This window comes from Camelus bactrianus, chromosome 14 (assembly GCF_048773025.1).
Source record: "Camelus bactrianus isolate YW-2024 breed Bactrian camel chromosome 14, ASM4877302v1, whole genome shotgun sequence".
Lineage (NCBI taxonomy): Eukaryota > Metazoa > Chordata > Mammalia > Artiodactyla > Camelidae > Camelus > Camelus bactrianus.
The window spans coordinates 13,461,300-13,476,657 of NC_133552.1; the positions used below are offsets into that span (position 1 = coordinate 13,461,300).

Sequence of the window (15,358 nt, forward strand, 5' to 3'; positions counted from 1 at the left end):
GAGGCTCTTGGTCTAAAACTGCACTGCGGAGCTCTGCCCAGCCCTCTAAGGAGAGAATGAATAAACCCCAGGGTCAGAGGTCACTGCCCATTGGCTTTTGGTTTTCTGCTGGCCGTTGAGGCTGCTTTGGATGAGGCACCAAAACCTTCCAGAGCTGAGCCCCTGGGCCACCCCGGGCTGGGGGGCTGGGGTCCGAGCGGCTGCAGCGCCCGGGGCAGGCCGAGCTCTCCGGGCCGCAGGGCCCGCCCCTCCTGCCTTCCGGCCAGGAATTCAGTGAGGTGCCCGGTCTCTTCCTGGCCTGTGGGCCCAGAACCTCGTCTGATTATCTGGCTGGGATTCTTGGGGTGTTTTTTAAAGGTGTGCTACTCACAGCTGTTCGATCAGGCACTCATTTGGGGAATTTTAAAAACAAAATCCCAATTAAGCACCTTCGTGCTTTTAATGAGCCCACGCTCGGGCTGTCCTCGCTGTAAAGCAGGCTCTTTCACTGTGTCCCAGGTGTCGTCATACCGAGGCACAGACCTCGGATGGCCTGGGGAGGACGAGGAAGCCACGGCATTTTCACCTGTGTGTGTGACCTGGAGCCCAGGCTGGTGACCAAGGCGCTCCCCTGTCCTCACAGGCGGCCCCTGACCACTGGTGCTCACAGATGTCCCTTCCCACGCTGAGAAAGCCCCTGCCACCCGCTCTCCCGGCTTCAGCCGCTTTTGAGCGAGCCCTCCACCCCAGGGCTCTTCACACAGGCTGTGGTCCACGCCCGGACGCCCTCCTTCCCATCCCCGACCCTCTCCCCACACTCCGCCAGCTGCTTCCTGCCTCGCCGCTCAGTCTTAGCTCAGGTGTCACCTCGGTGCTGACGCGGCCCGACAGCACCCCCGCCCGCCCCCTGTGCTCACAGCAGTGTGCGTGCACTGTTCACCTCAGCACTTGCCTGAGCTGTGCAGGCAGGTTAAGTTCACAGTCACCTGTTTAATGCCTGGTGGACTCCATGAGGGCAGGGGGCCCTCACAGTGTCCCTAGTACTCAGCACCGGGCCTGGCATTTAAAGTCCTTGTGAATGAGTGGAACTGGATAAGGGGCTGGGGTGGGGGGTGAGTTGAGCTTGGGGGCAAAGGGAAAGATCTGTCACCCTCACCACTGTCTAATCCCAAACCGAGAAGCTGAGGACTTGAATGGCAGCAGGCTTGAGGTGGGATCTATGCACTGGGCAAGGAGCTCCTGGTGCCAAGTTTGGGACTCTAGTCCCAAACTGAGAAGCTGAGGACTTGAATGCCTCTTAATGCCTCATTTTCTCTGGGACTCTGTGCTGCTGGCTTCCCCAGGTAATATGATCTTTGAAACGGTCTTTACATAATTTGTAAAGTCTGTGTGAAGGTCCCCTGGGCTCGCTATGGGGTGTTTGTGTTAGGGCACAAATGGATAAGTGCCAAATGTGTACCTCAGGGCAGCTGTCTGCTCCTTTAAAATCTACACCAGTAACTTCCCAGGGGCAGAGGGACAATTATTTCCTCCAGGCAGACAGTACAATCGGTGAGAGCATGTACCCGCTGGCTGGTAACCAAGGTGGCTTTAATTCAAGCTGACTTTGAAGGTGTCTTAATAGAAACTCCAGTCAGTTTTCCTATGCTATGTAAACATTGCAGTATATTTTTCTCATCAAATAATAATTAGTTTTAATGCTATTAAAATATACCATAGCTAAGAAATGGTATGATTTCAGGAGCACCGTGAATTTAATATTTGGACAGAAACGTGGTTTCAGGACCACTTTTAAGAGTACTCCATGTCTCTCCTTCAGCATCACCCGGATTGACACAGTTTAACGTCCCTTCCTAATTAGCTTATAGAGAGAGATTTGCTGCAAGTCATGTACCCACGTAATAAAGGTCCTTGTTGCCATATTTAGAAGACTATGTCCAACATAAATTCCACTCCCAAATCGCTTTCTCATAACGAACCAACCTCCATCGACATAATGAGTTCCTTGGAAGGAAGGCATTGAGTGAATTAAAAATACTAATGATTCAGAATGATAATGAATTATTTTCCCTATTACTGGGAGCAGGAGTCACCTTGGGCACATTATCCAGTGGCTAAAGGTGTCTTCCCTACACCCAGGCTTGCCCTCCGCCGGGAGCCTGAACTCTGAAATATCTTCCTTTTTTTTTTTTTTCCTCTTGCATCAAGGCTCTGAATCCTCCAGATGTCCCTGATCTTAGCTAGTCAATCTTGGAGGAATGGGATTTACTGAAGTGGTTCACACTAAGATATGAATGACTGAAAGCACCCACTAGTCATTTGCAGCAGTGCCCTGCCTGTACCTTTCCAGGGACATTCTTATTAGCTGATTAGCACAGAAGGACTGGGGAACTCTCTAACTAAGAGAAGCCCAGTGTCTTAGGGATTGTCTGGTTACAAGTTCCAGGAACCCCCTCAAGTCAACTTAATAAAATTGATTTATTGGGAGGAGATAAGGGCAGCCCTCATGGAACTCGGTGGCAGAGGCACAGCTGGGCTTTGGGAACAGCAGGGACAGGCCAGGAGAGTGTGAGGAACTGGGGTGAACTTTTCCTGTTTCTCTGGGGCTTGTCCACAGACTCCCATCACAGCCCTCTCCGCCTCGGCAGGCAGGCTCTGGCTACTTTTCCAAACACATATGCCAAATACGGCGGCCAGTGAGTCAAGGGGCCCGTGTCCACAGTCTTGGCGGGGGGAGTGGGAGTTCGACTGGCAACAGCTTGGGTCAGGTGTCACCCCAACTCAGTCTGCTCTGCCCGTGAGGTTGAGGCCACATGGGACCAACACAGCACTGGCCCAAGGTCATGACTCAGTTATATGTTATTGTTATAAACAGGATGCAGGGCCCACCCCTAAGGGGAGAGGACGGGGCACATCTCCAGAAGAAGTCAGCTACACCAGGCCAAGGAGTCTTCTGCTTAATTTGGCTGGGAGCCTGGAGTGTTGAAGGGCTCCGGGGCAGGAGAGTGGCACTGGGGCCTGTGTTGACAGCAGGCTTGTGGTGGGATCTATACGCTGGGCAAGGAGCTCCTGGTGCCAAGTTCATCCTAAGGGAACAGTGACTTGCAGACAATGGGATTCATTCCTACTCCCTTGGCACTGGAGTCCGTTGGGACTCTGTGGTTTAATGACTCAAGAAAAGGGAGATTTGCCATCTGTTTTCCACTCTGTGTGGACTTGCTGGGAACTTGGATAAGTCACTGAACCTCTTTGGGGTTCTCTTAATTCCAATTTTTTTAATTAAAAAGAATATAAATATACACATACACATTACATATATATTTTTGTCATTATTTTAGCTTATTATTCTTGGGTTTCTCTTTGCTGGCCTGAAAAGATGCCGAAGGTACACGGGGGAGGGGCTTGGAAAGCAGGCTGGGAGGCTGGAGGATTATAAATCGCTTGTGGCCAGAAAGAGAGTGGTTTCATCGCCTTCTCAGGGAGGAGAAATGCTTGCTGCGTGTGAAAAGTGACATATGTGCTTTGAAACGATAAAGCTGGAGGCCTGGGAGGCAAAAGGCGTACAGACGTGCATGATGGCTCAGATCTGCTCCTTTGGGGGTGGGGGGACCAGGGAGCAGAGTTGGAAGGGCCCATTTTGTGGACTTGGAATGAGGAAGGTGGCTTTTTTTGATAGGAAAGGCTCTTGGAAGCCCTGTTGCTAAAAACTGCTGTTTTCTCCAGGAGTTTTTAATAAGCACCTACCCACCTGGCTGTGCCCAGAGGCAAGCATTTGGTGGGAATGATGGCACCATCTTCCTGCAGGTGATTCTGTTCGCATCTAAACTGATCCAAGTATACTCTTGCAGGGAAGAAGCAGAGAACAAAACACACAACCATTTCCTGGGTAGGGAGAGAGGTGCAGAGGGGCTTCCCCAGCTCGCATCCATCCTGGAGAGGACAGGATGTGAGCAAGTCGGGCCCTCGGCCCAGCCCGGGCCTCCGGGAGGGAAGCAGCAAGGCCTCTCAGAGGAGGGGGCGCAGGCCTGCTGTGTGGAACCCGCTTCCAGCTTTCAGCTCCTTTACGCAAAGGAGTCGTTTATGACAATCCGTCACTGCAGGCTGATAGGGCTGATAGCTTTTGGCAGAGGTCCTTTCTACTTCTCGCAAATTAAATCACAGAGAAAGACACCAGCAGAGATTGCAAAGAAAGGGTTCAAGGCCACTGCACGGGGGTGAACAGCTGTCTGAGACCCAGTGCTCCCCAGACTTCAAACGTCCACGAATGCTAACGAGGCAGGCCTCTCCGATGATATACTGGGATGTGGACAACTAAGAATGCTGCATGGGACGAAAGTCACAACTCAGAATCACAAATAATAATAATAGTAAAGAAATAAAATGGCAACAACCAGCGTGCACAGAGAGCTTTCCAGTCCACACGTGCTTTTTTATTTCACCACAAACCCTCTGGTCCTAGGAGATGGGCTGGCCAACTGTTGTCACAAGTAAAGAAACCAAGGCTAAATGCTATGTCAGCCTGCCCATGGTCACACCGCTGGTAGGTACCAGCCAGGACTCAACCCAGGCTCCTCGTGCCTCCACTGCCCTCTCCTGATGCCAGGTGCCCCTGTGAGCTGGGGTGCAGGGCCGGGCTCGAAGCTGTGGGCAGAGTTGGTCAGCCAGAAACTCTAAGGAGTGGCCCCAGAAAGAGCCCAGGACTTTCATTTAAGCTCCTTCCCCAACACAAGGTACTATGTGTCCATCGTTTGAAAAAAAACAAAAAACGGATAGAAACATAAGAACATAGACATAATAACCCACCACTCAGAGATAAGCATTTTTAACATTTTAGTGCATCAGGAAATCCTTGCAGACACTTTTCCTTCATTTTGACATCTTTCCTCACAAAAATGGAATTCTGTTTCTCCTTTGTTTTGTAATTCTCCTTCCATATACTGTGACTCTTTCCATGTCAACTATACTTTAACAGTGTTTTACTCATTTCCTTAGCAATGTTACATATGTATTTTTTAATGATTGCAGAAATAATCATAAAATTATATGCTCATTGTAAAAATATTCCAATTCAAACCGTACAGAAATGCCCAGCAAAGGAAGCAAACATTTGACTTAATCCCACCCTGGGGCCATTAGTAGTGTTGATACATTTCATATTTCCTATTCATATTTTTCCATGCACAGATGATGTCATGAACATATGTGTATAAATACACATTTTTCTCTGCAAAGTGGGCTCACAGACTGTTGTGCAGTTTGCTTTTTTCCCTCCTCTGGTGTGGACTGCTTGTCGTCTCAGTTCCTGGGTTTCTAAGGCATCTTCGTTCCCATTCTGGGGAAAGAAAACCCCGAGGAGGCTGGGGAAGGGACAATAGTGAGTGACAGCCACCCAGGGCTGGTTTCAGCGTTCGGGTTAGCAACCTCCTAGAGGAGGAAGCCTGCGGCACAGGTGGCAGTTTGCCACTTGTCCCCGGGATGCAGGTGAGCAAGCCACTGGAGAAGAGGATTCCCGCGGCACCCCACAGCCCCACGCCCCCTCATGGAATGCTCTGTCTCCCCCCAGGTGTGTATGTCCTCACGACTGCCCTGATCCCTGTGCTGGAGAAAGAACACGACTCCAGAGTGGTGAGTGGACTTTGGGGATGTTTTTTAAGTAAACGACTTTGTTCCTGATGGGCAATCAGTGGTCCTACATTGGCTGCCCCAGCTGTCCTGAGGGGGCCATGCTGTCCACATCCACAGGGAGAGCCAAACTCTGTGCACTCATCCTGCTGTTTAATAAGCTGAGCCCGAGCGGTGCGCCAGCCCAGACAGTGTCCAGGTGGGTCTTGGGAGGAGCCCAAGCAGTGGGGAGAGACCCAGACAAGGTGAGGGTCAGCCTGGGGCTTCGTCCCAAGGATGTCCGGACTTGGGGAGCTTGTGAGGCCTGACCTGGGATTCCAGAATGCTCGTCCTGGCAGCAGATACTTCCTGGAAGCCGGCTGTAAATCCTGCCTCCCCCTGCTCTCTCAGGCCCCTCCACCTCCCCTGCTCCTGTCTCGTCGTGGCTGGGTGGCTGCCGCCCACACCTGGCCCACCAAGTCCCTCTGAAAAGGGAGGCAGAGCCCTGCAAAGAGTCGTGTCGAAGATCCCAGCCCTCGCTGAAGCCTTTTCCTGGGTGTCATCTTAGAGTCAACAAAGCTTCTGAAGCAGGGGCAGCTTCGGGAGGCAGGCAGGCTGGGCTGGGCGGGTGCACTTCCTCAAGAACCTGCCGCTCAAATGGGAGGGGGCAGGCGAGCGGAGTTATGGCTAATAGAGTAAAATGACAGAAATCAGAAAAATCAGGAAGGCGGCAGTTTACACTGGCTGCCTTCTCTCTGCTGTGGTGACCTCCCCCGACCCAGATGTCCAGGTCCTAATTCCTGGCACCTGTGAATATGGCAAAAGGGGACTTTGCAGAGGTGATTAAGGGTATTGAGAGGCAGAGGGTATCATGGGCTATCCAGGTGGCCCATGTAGTCACAGGGGTCCTGAGAAGAGGGCCAGAGTCAGTGAAGGAGACGTGACAATGGGGGCAGAGGTGGTCGGGTGGTGCAGCCACAAACGAAGGCTTGCAAGCGGCTTCTAGAAGCTGGGGAAGGCAAGGAACAGATTCCCCCCAAAACTGCCAGAAGGAACGCAGCTCTGCTAACACCTTGATTTTAGCCCCATAAGACCCATTTCAGACTCTGACTTCAGTGCTGTGAGAGAATTTGCGATTTTATAAGCCACTAAGTTTGCGGTCATTTGTTGCAGCAGCAACAAGAAACCAATACACTGCTTGAAGGAGAAGAGGAACGCGGAGGTATCACAAACTTTTCTTTACAAATCTCCATTATGTTCATCACAGATAACGGTCTCCTCTGGAGGAATGTTGGTTCAGAAACTGAATACCAACGACCTACAGTCAGAAAGGACAGCTTTCAATGGAACTATGGTCTACGCACAAAACAAAGTGAGTGGGGGGTTTTCTCAAGACTGCCACATGGGTGCACATTAATTTGGATCCTAGTAATTCACAGCAGCACCCGAATGTCCCCAGGTGGGGAGAGAGCAGCTCTGCTCAGACTGGGGGGAGGGGGTGGAGTGGGGGTCTGGGGCGGGGGTTCACCTTGCCCCTAGGAGGAGCCACAAAATCTGCCAGCTCTCTTCCTGGGTTTCTCAGACCCACAAGGAGAATGTGCGAGTGGGTGAGCACCGAAGCAGGGGTCCGGCAGAGGTTCCTTGCCCTGCACGGCTCCGAGGGAGTAGGGACCGCGGGAGGTCACTCCCTTCCCTGGGCAGCCCTGCTCACTGGCTGGACAGATGCCACCAGAACAAGTCTGGGTTCCGGGCTCCCTTTGACTGACATGTGCATTCGATTCTGAAGACATGAAAGGGCAGGGGTCTGGATCTCATGCCTGATGTTAAGAGAAAGTGTAGTCACACTGCTATATCTCAGTTTATCACAGCTGTTTTAAAAGCCGGCTGTATACCGTCCGCATTTACAGTTCCTGCCCTTAAATTCACCTGGTTGGGCTCCCTCGTTTGTGAAGCTGCCGGGCTCACCAGCCTTCCCTCTTGTTGGTGTGGTCTGCTGCCCCACCTCACCCCCCACCCCCCTTTTGCTCCTCGACCCCCAGACCAAATCCTGGCAGATTTCCTCTTATGACTCAAAATCCTGACATTTGAAGGAACCATACTTCTTTACGGTTTCTCCAGGGGACGCAGGAATAAACCACGCACTCCGTCAATCAGGCCCAGATGGAGTTCCTTGCAAAATGTAATCAAACTGCCCTGCGATTGGGCGGCAGCCTCCACACAGCTGAGGCTTAGGTGGGGTCATTAAGTACCGAAAGGGTCTTTAAAAGATCCGCAGCTGGTGTTCTCCAGCATCTCCAGCACGGCTCCTCCACTCCGAGGCGGGGTTCCTGCTCCTGTCCGCGGCACCACGCCGTGCCCGTCTGTGCTGGGCCCAGGTCTGCCGCGAGCCGGGCCGGCCGTGACCTCACTGAGCTGTGTCTGGCAACAAATAGGGCCACAGAAGCAACTAGGAAAGAGGAAGCTCTGGGTGTAATTTCATGGGGGTCGGGGAGAGAAGCCCCCAGGCAGCGGGCAGCGTGCGGTGCCCTCGTTCCTGGTGCTGGTCTGTCCGCACCTCCGACGGAGGGGCCAGGACGCAGCACTGGGTTGGAGCCGGAAGATTCTCGAGGAAGGTGATCACCTGACGTTGCAGAGTCCGGGCCTGGCCGGGTAGGGGCTGACTTTGTGCGCCCGCGGCCCTCTCCCCTCCCACTTGTTCTCCTGGCCCGTCCAGAGGCAGCAGGTGGTTCTGACGGAGCACTGGGCCCGAGCGCACCCGGCCATCCACTTCTCCTGCATGCATCCCGGCTGGGCCGACACCCCAGGTAGGTCGTAGCCTTTAATTTCCTTGCCGCCTGCATTTCATCTAAAAATATCTGGGCAGCCGCAGGATTGACTCTCCCCAGGAATGACCTGAAACCTGTGTCATGAGGACTAGGAATTCGCTCCCACGTGAGGGGCAGGCCGGGGCTGGAGGGGGAGAAGCCTGGTCCCACAGGTGGTCTTGTTGTCGGTTTGCCGTGTGTGTGGCTGAGGGAGGGGGCGGGGCGGGGGGGGCGGTGCTGGGGGCCTCCCTCGGGAGTGGGATCTGATCCACACAGGCATTCCCAAGTGAGAGGAATGAACGAGGGCCCAGGGAAGTCACAGGGAGGTGCTGGGGACATGAGGATAGGCCACCTCACCACTCCCCAGGTTTCTGGACATGAATGCACAAAGGCAAATAATCACTAAGGGGTGGAATTCTCTGGAGCAGCAGGGCAGGAGAGGAGCGCTCCTTTCAGGCACTGCCCCTCCCAGCTCCGTGAGCCCAGGCAGATCACTTGGGCTCTGAGCCCTTTCCTCCTCCCCCAGCAAGGGAACTGAAAACAGCCCCCGCAGGACACCTGAGTGCCCGGGGCTGCTCTCAGGCTGTGTGGACATGAGGCGCTTGTCCTCACAGCCCCCGTGCGGTGGGCACTGCTATCGCCCCCAGTTACAGGTGGGGACCCGGAACACACAGAGGCAAGGGCTTCCCTGTGGGGCCGGGCTACAGCGTTTTGGGGAGCAGGTGTTCTCATACACTTGCCATCACCTTTCTGAAAGCCGGCTTATTAGAAGCCTTAACATTTGTAACACACACCCTTGGAATTCATCCTAAGAAATCATGAGAGCTGTGGAGATGAGGTTGCTCGTCACAGCACCAGTGCTAGGTGAATTAATAGATTATGGAACACCTGCACGAGGAATCTGCTCAGCCCTGAAAACTCTGCCGAGGATACATGTCTACGGGAAAGGAAAACTGCACTGTCATTAAATGAAGATATCAGGCCCCAAGTCATATGTGCCTCACGGTCTTAGTTTTGATACACCCACATCCCCACGGAGAAAGGTGTATGTTGGTGCTACGCAGCATCCCAGGAGACCTGGCAGGGAGACCTGACACAGACCAGCCCTCTGTGGCCCGGATCCGGGGATGTCTGGCAGCCTCCAGACACCTCCGTTGTAAAGCAAAGGGGGTGTCCTCAGCCCAGCACCCCAGGAGGGACTCAGGCCAGGGCTGTTGGAAGAGGATAGCGTCTCACTTCTTGTCACTTCCTGACAGGAGACCACGTAGCTCCATCAGGCCGTGGAGAGCTGCCAGCCTCTCATCTTCCCGGGTACCTCACCCTGACAGCTCCCACAGCAGCCTGTGTGCTGGCAGAATCCGTGCTAGCAAGCCCACCACCCGGATCTGCCGTCTGCTGTCCAAGGTCACAGGGCAAGGACTGGGCAGCTCGGCTGCAGACGGCCTGCCTGTGGACACAGAGGCCCGAGGGAGGGCTGCGCAGGGCCTGAGCTAGGGGACACTTGTCCTCCCTGAGTGGTACCACTCAGGGTTCAAATTCCTTCTTTCTGCTGGTCAGTGTTTCCCAATTTTTCCCACAGTAAGCACGTATTGCTTCTGTACAAAGAAAAAAACCAAACCTTTATTTCTAATTTACAAAACAAGGGCCTAGATTAGATGATCCTTTCTATCTCTGAAATCCTCTGATCTCATCACTGCTCTCAAATGTTGTTTCTCTGCTTCCTTTTCTTTCCTTGGCTTCATGAGAGAGCAGTTTTGTTTCCCAATGTGCTCACTGTAGAGACAGTGTGTTCCCCAAGGTCTGTGGGCAAACGGGTGTAGCCTGCAGCCAGCGCTGGGCTGCCCGCAGTGAAGAGGGGGGCTGGGGAGGCGACACCAGCAGAGGGACCTCTGTGTAGCCGGGACTTGCAGTGCAGAGGGAGATGACGCAGGGGAGCTTGGCAGGAAGTAAAAAGTTCCCTAAAAAGTAAAAAACACTAGTGCGGTCCAAGGACCCATCCATCAGCCAGGATCCTGGGAGAGGTGGCTCACCCTGGAGGCGGGAGTCTGGTCCTCCCGGCCTCAGTGCAGCCAATACCGCATTTCTTAGGATAGAAAGGGGGGAGGTGTGGGTGATTTTGCTCCCAGGGAACGGGCTGGTTGGGGTCCCCCGGGCCCTGGAGCCTGGGGGACACGGGACCCAACACGCTCTGGGGCTCTGGTGAGCAGCACGTTCCTCCCAGGCCGCAGAGGGCTTTGTAACAAGGCTGAGATCTGAACAGCCGAGATAAATCCTGTTGTGCAGTGGAAAGAGGGCAGTCTGTGATCCTGTTCCATTTTATCATGGTTATTTTGGTGATGAAAGAAGCCAGCCGCACGCGGTCTCCTCAGTCAAGGACGCTGACCTAACCACCTCGTCTGTGTCCCCTCCCTTCTCGCAGGCGTGCGGCTCTCCATGCCAGGGTTCCACGCCAGCATGGGGGACAGGCTGCGCTCTGCGGCCCAGGGCGCGGACACCGTGCTGTGGCTGGCCCTCGCCCCCGCCGCCACCGCGCAGCCCAGCGGCCTCTTCTTCCAAGGTGACTTCCTCCCCAGGTGTGAAGGTGCCCAGGACCCTCCTTCCCCAAACCACCCTCCTCTCCATGAAACTCGGGTGAGGGTGGGGCTGTGATTGTGCCAGAGGACGGCTCATTTGCCTGCTGGGGTTAGTTTTGTGAAGGGCTTTGCACCCCCTGCTCTTTCCATCTATCTTTCTGAACTCAGTGGGTCCTTTGAGGATGAAATCCTCGGACTGTGATCCCTGTCCTCAGCATTTGGGCAAGACCAGGCCCCGTGGCGCCTGGAGAAGGGAGCTCCTTCTCTGTCCCCTGGGGGTGGGAGGGGCCCAGGGCAGCAGTGCGGAGCCGGTGACTCAGCTTTTCTGTTTCAGGAGGCAGTTACCTGTTAAGGTTGTGTTCCTACCTGGGCAGGGTCCCGGGGGCAAGTGCTCAGGGAGGAAGCAGGCTGAGGGAAGACGGTCAAAGAGAACATGTGACCTTGGGCGGAGGCTAGGGTCTTCTCGCTGGCTCTTTCCCCATCATGGATGTGGTCACTTTTGCTTGAGCCACTATGAAGCTCTGGTGACCCTGTGGCAGCCCGAATCTTCTCCTCTGGCTACCAGCTGCCAGTTCCCAAACACAACACACTCCCCAGTCCCCCAACCCCACCCAGCCAGCACCTAGGCCTGAGGACCTTCCCCCCAGCCACCTGGAGTCCTGTTGAAACTCAGCTTGACACCTGTCCACCCTGACTCGGTCTCCCTTCTTCTTTTTTTAATTGACGTATAGTCAGTTTATAATGTGTCAATTTCTGGTGTACAGCATAATGTTTCAGTCACACATATACATACATATATTCCTTTTCATATTTTTTTCATTACAAGTTACTACAAGATCTTGAATATAGTTCTGTGTGCTCTACAGTAGGACCTCGTTGTTGATTTATTTTATATATAGTAGTTAGGATCTGCAAATCTCGAACTCCCAATTTATCCCTTCCTATGCCCTGCCCCCTACCCTGGTAACTATAAGTTTGTTTTCTATGTCTGTGAGTCTGTTTCTGTTTTGTAAATAAGTTCATTTGTATCTTTTTTAAGATTCTACATATAAGTGATACCATATGGTATTTTTCTCTCTTTCTGGCTTACTTCACTTAGAATGACAATATCCAGGCCCATCCATGTTGCTGCAGATGACATTTTATTCTTTTTATGCCTGAGTAGTATTCCAGTGTATATATTTACCACAACTTTATCCAGTCATCTGCTGATGGACATTTAGGCTGTTTCCATGTCTTGGCTATTATTAATAGTGCTGCTATGAAAATTGGCATGCATGTATCTTTTTGAATTACAGTTCCCTCCACTTAATATGCCCAGGAGTGGGATTGCTGGGTCATAGGGTAAGTGTATTTTTAGTTTTTTGAGGAATCTCCATACTGTTTTCCATAAAGGCTGCACCAAACTGCATTCCCACCAACAGTGTAGGAAGGTTCCCTTTTCTCCACACCCTCTCCAGCATTTATTGTTTGTGGACTTTTGAATGACGACCATTCTCACTGGTGTGAGGTGATAGCTCATCGTAGTTTTGATTTGCATTTCTCTGATAATGAGCGAAATACTGAGCATTTTTTCATGTGCCTGTTGGCCATTTGTATGTCTTCATTGGAGAATTGCTTGTTTAGGTTTTCTGCCCAGTTTTGGATTGGGTTGTTTGGTTTTTTTGTTAAGTTGTGTGAGCTGTTTATGTATTCTGGAAATTAAGCCCTTGTCGGTCTCATCACTTGCAAATATTTTCTCCCATTCCATAGGCTGTCTTTTGGTTTTGCTTATGGTTTCCTTTGCTGTGCAAAAACTTACAAGTTTAATTAGATCCCATTTGTTTATTTTTGCTCTTATTTCTATTGCCTGGGTAGACTGGCCTAGGAGAACATTGCTAAGATTTATGTCGGAAAATGTTTTGCCAATGTTTTCTTCTAGGAGGTTTATAGTGTCATGTCTTATGTTTAAGTCTTTAAGCCATTTGAGTTTATTTTTGTGTATGGTGTGAGGGAGTGCTCTAACTTCACTGATTTACATGCTGCTGTCCAGTTTCCCAACACCACTTGCTGAAGAGGCTGTCTTTTCTCCATTGTATCCTCTTGCCTCCTTTGTAGAAGATTAATTGACTATAAGTTTGTGAGTTTATTTCTGGGCTCTCTGTTCTGTTCCATTGATCCATATATCTGTTTCTGTGCCAATACCATACTATTATGATTACTGTAGCTCTGGTATTGCCTGAAGTCTGGGAGGGTTATTCCTCCAGCTTCATTTTTTTTTTTTTCCAGTATTGCTTTGGAAGTTCTGGGTCTTCTGTGATTCCACATAAATTTTAGGATTAATCTAGTTTTGTGAACAATATCCTGGATAACTTGATAGGGATTTGCATTACGTCTGTAGATTGCCAATGGGCAGTATGGCCATTTTAACAATATTAATTCTTCCAATCCAAGAGCATGGGATAACCTTTTATTTCTTTAAGTAATCTTTAATTTTCGTAATCAATGTTTTGTAGTTCTCTGTGTATAAGTCTTTCACCTCCTTGGTCAGATTTATTCCTTAATATTTTATTTTTTGGATGTGATTTTAGAGGATTGTTTCTTTACTTTCTTTTTCTGCTCTTTCATTGTTAGTGTAAAGAAATGCACTGATTTCTTTATGTTAATCTTGCATCCTGCTACCTTGCCTAATTCTTTTACTAGCTCTAATAATTTTTATGTGGAGCCTTTAGGGTTTTCTATATACAGTATCATGTCATCCACAAATGGTGATAATTTTACCTCTTCTCTTCCAATTTGGATCCCTCCCCCCCCCCCCGATTTATATGGCTAGGACTTCCAATACTATGTTGAACAGAAGTGGGGAGAGTGGGCATCCTTGTCTTGTTCCAGATTTTGGTGGGAAGGCTTTCAACTTTTCACCATTGAGTATTACCCTGTTTTGTTTTGTTTTTTTAACATTTTTTATTGATTTATATTCATTTTACAATGTTGTGTCAAATTCCAGTGTAGAGCACAATTTTTCTGTTATACATGAACATATATATATTCATTGTCACATTCCTTTCTCTGTGAGCTACCATAAGATCTTACATATATTTCCCTGTGCTATACAGTATAATCTTGTTTATCTATTCTACAATTTTGAAATCCCAGTCTATCTCTTCCCACCCCCTACCCCCTTGGCAACCACAAGTCTGTATTCTGTGTCTATGAGTCTATTTCTGTTCTGTATTTATGCTTTGTTTGTTTGTTTTTAGATTCCACATATGAGTGATCTCATATGGTATTTTTCTTTCTCTTTCTGGCTTACTTCACTTAGAATGACCTTCTCCAGAAGCATCCATGTTGCTGTAAATGGTGTTATGTTGTTGGTTTTTATGGCTGAGTAGTATTCCATTGTATAAATATACCACCTCTTCTTTATCCAGTCATCTGTTGATGGACATTTAGGCTGTTCCAATGTCTTGGCCATTGTAAATAATGCTGCTATGAACATTGGGGTGCAGGTGTCATCCTGAAATAGGGTTCCTTCTGGATATATGCCCAGGAGCGGGATGACTGGGTCATATGGTAAGTCTATTCCTAGTCTTTTGAGGAATCTCCATACTGTTTTCCACAGTGGCTGCACCAAACTGCATTCCCACCAGCAGTGAAGGAGTGTTCCCTTTTCTCCACAGCCTCTCCAGCATTTGTCATAGTATTACCCTGTTTAAGTACGTTAGCTTGCTTTAGATTGGTAGTCATATAGGCTCAAACACATCCTAAGAAGAATGAAAAGAAAATCTACATTTTCTTGCTCCCCTCTCCCACCTTTTATGATTTTGATACCCTCTTTTACACTTTCATGTTTATTCTCGTGCAGTTCATTGTAGTCATCACATTTCCAGTTATGGTTTTCTCTTTTCTGTAGCTTCCTGCTTCTTTTCTATTTAGAGAAGACCTTTCAATATTTTAGGACAGGTTTTAGTATTGCTGAGTTCTTTTAGTGTTTGCTTATCTGTGAAATTCTCTCTCTCCTTCTATTCTAAAGGATAGTTTTGCTGGGTAGAGTATCCTATGTTGCAGCTTTTTCTCATTCAGGACTTTGAATATATCTTGCCACTCCCTTCTGGCCAGCAGTGTGTGTGTAGAGAGATCAGCTGAAAGCCTTATAGGGGTTCCCATGTAACTAACTCTTTGTTTTTCTCTTGCTGCCTTTAGAATCTTTCATCTTTAACTTTGGCGATCTTAATTATAATGTCTTTGTGTAGATCTGTTTGTGTTCATCTTGTTTGGGACCCTCTGTGCTTCCTGTACTTGGATATCTGTTTCCTTCTTTAGGTTTGGGAAGTCTTCAGTCAAGATTTCTTCAAATACGGCAGCTATGGCCTGGCTGTGTTGCCCCCCACCCCCTCCGCATGCACCAGCAGTGATGCCTTT

At 50.1% G+C, this 15,358-nt stretch overlaps 1 protein-coding gene across 5 annotated transcripts in view; it reads left to right on the top strand.

The window, feature by feature from the left end:
* The window catches only part of DHRS12 (dehydrogenase/reductase 12), a 36,308-nt gene that overhangs the window by 19,820 nt on the left and 1,130 nt on the right, over window positions 1-15,358 (top strand). For 3 of the 5 annotated variants that reach the window (XM_074378114.1, XM_074378117.1, XM_074378118.1), the window contains 4 exons: window positions 5,543-5,604; window positions 6,848-6,952; window positions 8,294-8,384; window positions 10,804-11,015. In XM_074378114.1, the coding sequence (XP_074234215.1) occupies window positions 5,543-5,604; window positions 6,848-6,952; window positions 8,294-8,384; window positions 10,804-11,015 (470 nt within the window). The remainder of the gene's footprint in view (window positions 1-5,542; window positions 5,605-6,847; window positions 6,953-8,293; window positions 8,385-10,803; window positions 11,016-15,358) is intronic. The other 2 variants (XM_074378116.1, XM_074378115.1) reach the window with 2 other exon arrangements.